The 3,876-nt window shown below is 37.3% G+C and overlaps 1 protein-coding gene across 1 annotated transcript; it reads left to right on the top strand.

The window, feature by feature from the left end:
• The first annotated feature begins 1,596 nt into the window (after positions 1–1,596).
• On the top strand, positions 1,597–2,515 carry LOC134855921 (dynein regulatory complex protein 11-like). Its single transcript, XM_063872299.1, has one exon. The coding sequence runs from the start codon at positions 1,635–1,637 to the stop codon at positions 2,457–2,459; it is 825 nt and encodes a 274-aa protein (XP_063728369.1). The 5' UTR covers positions 1,597–1,634; the 3' UTR covers positions 2,460–2,515.
• The last annotated feature ends 1,361 nt before the right edge of the window (positions 2,516–3,876 follow it).

Here is a 3,876-nt window from a genome sequence, read left to right as displayed (position 1 = left end):
CGTCTTTGGTTCGATGTCTTCTTCCAATTCCGGGTAGTTCTATTATGGTTCGGAATATTGGCTCGGATCTATTGAGTCGGAGAGACATTTCAATTAAATTATTGTCGTATAACATTTTGTAAATGTTTTTGTCTAATTTCTAATCTAATTTTGGTTAATTCTAATCTAATAAGGTCTTGTTCGAGACTTATGGTCGCACCAGATGAGTTAGGACTGGAGTGTAACTCATAGAGTAATTTCGGATAGGGTACACCGTCTGCTCGTCACGCTATCTTATTTTCGGCCGGATAGATTCGTGCAACTTCTTAGTCTAATACCGATCCTAATCTTACTCTTATACTATCTAGTCTCAGGTTGTTTAACTAGTCTCTGCTAGGCTCAATAGATCTAGGGTATACTGGTTTATTGCGGCTGCTGAAGTGCTCGGGAGAGTCCAACTAATTTCTAAGTTAAATTCAAATCTCTCTGGTGCTGAAATTACAAGTAACTTCAGCACTTACAAATAAGTGGGTTGTTAGTTAGATGGATCATGATTGGTTAATATTAAATACTTTACATTGGTAAAACATTTAATTTATCCAATCATAAAATATAGTTTAGATCAGGTTCCACCATGTTGATTTTCCGAGTTTTCCTAGCACACTTCAATGACTTTTTTCTGGTAAATTTTCGTACACAGCAAGCAAATTTTTGAGACAAAAACTGGCCAAAAGATCCATTATGGGTAGTTTTTGCAAAGTTTTTTAACACAAAAATAGCGTTTTTAGCGTTTGCTCTAAATTGGTAGTTATTGGCGCCGAAGGCGCGCTTAGAAAAATTTTAGCTTGGCCAAAAATTGATGTCTTTAAACTCTGCAAAGAGGACATCGCCCTAAAAACTCTACACAGTTCAGTCCTTCTAGTCAAAAGTCGGAACCAAAAACGTGAAAGTCAAGTCTGGATCCAGTAAAACTATTGTCCGACTTTCGAAAACAGTCAACAAATGTTTCTGCTCAGTGTCATTGTTTCTCTGACGAGATTTTTTTTTTAGTGAAAACCTTTTTTTCACCTTTGAATTTTTTCTAGGCCTTTTAATCCGGCTCCGAAACTTTTCCAAATTGATTTGAGACAGGAAAGTTTTGATTTTTTTTTGAAGTTTCAACGCCCCCCCCCCCCCCGCCCTCACGGATTCGACCCCCTGCCTTTGATGCTGTTTACTGCTGTTCAATTTTGAGATAGCCATTTTGGTTGACTGTTTTTTGGCCTGTTTTTCAAAAAATTTGCCTCCGGCGCAGAAAACTTAGCCGAAATAAAGTTTTTTTAAAGGTTTTGGGAGACCTCAGAAAATCAATTCGCTTGACCTCAAAAAAGGTCGACAAAAAGTTTTTGATTTTTTTTTGCAAAAATCCAACCCCCCCCCCCCCCCTTGAGAAAATCGTAGATCCGCGCTTGACGTTTTAATAAAACGTTTTAATAAAACAATCACTAATAATAAATAGACGTTTATTTTTATTATTAATAATAATTAATAAATGACGTTTTAATATCCTTAACGTTTCAATAAAACAATCGCTTTAATTTAAGGTTTTAATATCACTGATCTACAAAGTCAAGTAATAAACTAGTTTCTATGTTGGTCAACATTAGGTTCACGAGATGGCGGCACACGTGAAATCTGTCCTAATTATGGGGCCCGAGGGTGTCGGAAAACGATTACTCGTGAACGCCATCTGTACCGAAACAGGCGCAAACTTGTTCGACCTCAGCGCCGAAACGATTGCCGGTAAGTACCCGGGAAAGTCTGGACTGACAATGCTCATTCACATGGTAATGAAAGTGGGAAAAGCGCTTCAGCCATCAGTTATTTTTATAAACGATGCCGAGAACACATTTCTAAAGAAGGTTCCAAAAAAAGACGAGCTAGACCCGAAGCGACTCAAAAAAGACCTCCCGAAAACACTCAAGGGTTGGAAACCCGAAGACAGGCTGTTGTTAGTGGGAACCACAAACAAACCACAAGACTCCGACCACAAAGGTCTGTGTGGTTTATACCAGAAGATAATTCTGGTTGCAAGACCAGATTACGGATCCAGACAGATCCTGTTTCGTGTTCTGATCGACAAATACGGAGGAACAATAACAAACGCTTTGAATATCAGCGACCTCGCCAGAATATCCGATGGCTTCACTGGCGGTTTAATTGAAGCCGCGATCAAGTCAGTTCTAACCGACCGTAGATTGAGTCAAATGTCTAAGAAACCGATCACAGCTAGTGAATTTTTGAATCCGCTTTCAGTTCGATCACAAGTTTTCGAGAGTGATGAAAAAGAGTTTGCAGAGTTCTTCAGCAAGAAGACACCCTTGGGTAAAAAGAGGGCAAAGGCGATGAAAGGAGACGACGAGGACGACGGAGGAAAAGGTGGGAAAGGAAAGAAAGGAAAGAAAAGCGGAAAAAAAGGAAAGAAAGGCAAGAAGAAGTGAAAACTAAACTGTAACGATCAATAAAGTTTTTTATCATAATTAATCTTTCAATCTTCCATTTTGAACATAATACTAATCAAGTCTTAAAAATTGTAGTTCGTCAGCCCATTTTATACCCACTCTCAAACAAGATTGCGGCGATATAAGTTGTTTAATAAGTGGGTAATGACCAAGAATTGCCATGATTATTCTTTTCGACTATGGGCTGCTTAAGCAAAATGAATATGCAGGTACGGTTAATTCTATGAGAAAATGTAGGAGGCAAATTTTTTGAGAAAAATTTTTGGCGTAAAAACTTGTTTTTTTTTTTCAAATTAAATTTTGGAGCCAGTTTAAAAAGTTGAGCAAAAATTTTGATCCAGCCAAACTTGATACTTTTTGACGAGCATAATTTTGTATGAAAGTGTTGGACAGCTACACCTATGTATATCATAAAACTTCTGAATTTTTTTTCACTTTTGCTTAGCTTTTTTTGTGTGCTTGATCTCTCTGAATACATTAAGCCTGGGTACAAACAAACCCAAAAAAATCCGAGTGATCTCGCGTTGATAATCTTCCCTGATTCATCAGTAAACTACAAAAGTGTAATTTCTAGCACTGAATTATAGGTAATTCACTTTTACAGGACTTTTGGATATTTGAAAACTCAGCAAAGTTTGTCGAATTGGGTTTTGAGGCTCACGTTATTGAAAGCACATTAGTTGCTTCTTCATTTGCATTTGAGCATAAATTATATTAATCAGCATCTATAAATAATCCAAGGGATGAAATCGTAGAGATAAAGTCCGAAGTTAGTGGCTTTTATCCCCTTGGGAACTTTTTTTCTTCATAATGAAAGTACTGAAACTCAGAGCTGTTTCACAGATAATCAAGGCTGATTCCGAAAGCTTAACTCTAATTCAGGTATTAATTAACAACTGGGGTTTTCAGAGCTTAATTATTGATGATTGTGATCTGATCAAGGAGTAAGTGAAGCTGACCAGAAGCTGAATCAGTGCCTGCACGTTACTTTGTCAAGTAGAGGAGAGCCAATATTTAACAATGATTGATGAAAGTTTTGTCCAAGAACCAAATGGTGACTGGACAATTACACAGGGAAAGTCAGTGATAGTTTTTAGAATGTGAAACCAACAGTCGACTTGCAGAATGAAGAGTTTCTGTCAGAGATGGAGCCAGATGAAACGCAACCAGAGATAAATGTCATCAGCACACTGAAATAAGAGAATCAGCGACGAAAAATAATAACTTTTTTGACACAACGATGATTAACACTAGAATTCAACTTAAAATTTTGGATCTCACCGAAAAAAAAAGGATTTTAACAAGTTTATACATCGAACTGCGAAAAAGTTCTGCTCAAATTATTTTCTGCGTTGTACACAGATCCACTCCCCACGCAAGGTCAAGTGAAATTTTG

Source organism: Symsagittifera roscoffensis, unplaced genomic scaffold, assembly GCF_963678635.1.
Source record: "Symsagittifera roscoffensis unplaced genomic scaffold, txSymRosc1.1 SCAFFOLD_399, whole genome shotgun sequence".
NCBI lineage: Eukaryota > Metazoa > Xenacoelomorpha > Acoela > Convolutidae > Symsagittifera > Symsagittifera roscoffensis.
The sequence above is the reverse complement of the archived record's forward strand: the minus strand, read 5'-3'. Positions and strand labels throughout refer to the sequence as shown.

Excerpts from the sequence above, each read along its gene's own strand:
- LOC134855921 (XM_063872299.1), top strand. The coding sequence starts at position 1,635 with ATGGCGGCACACGTGAAATCTGTCCTAATTATGGGGCCCGAGGGTGTC.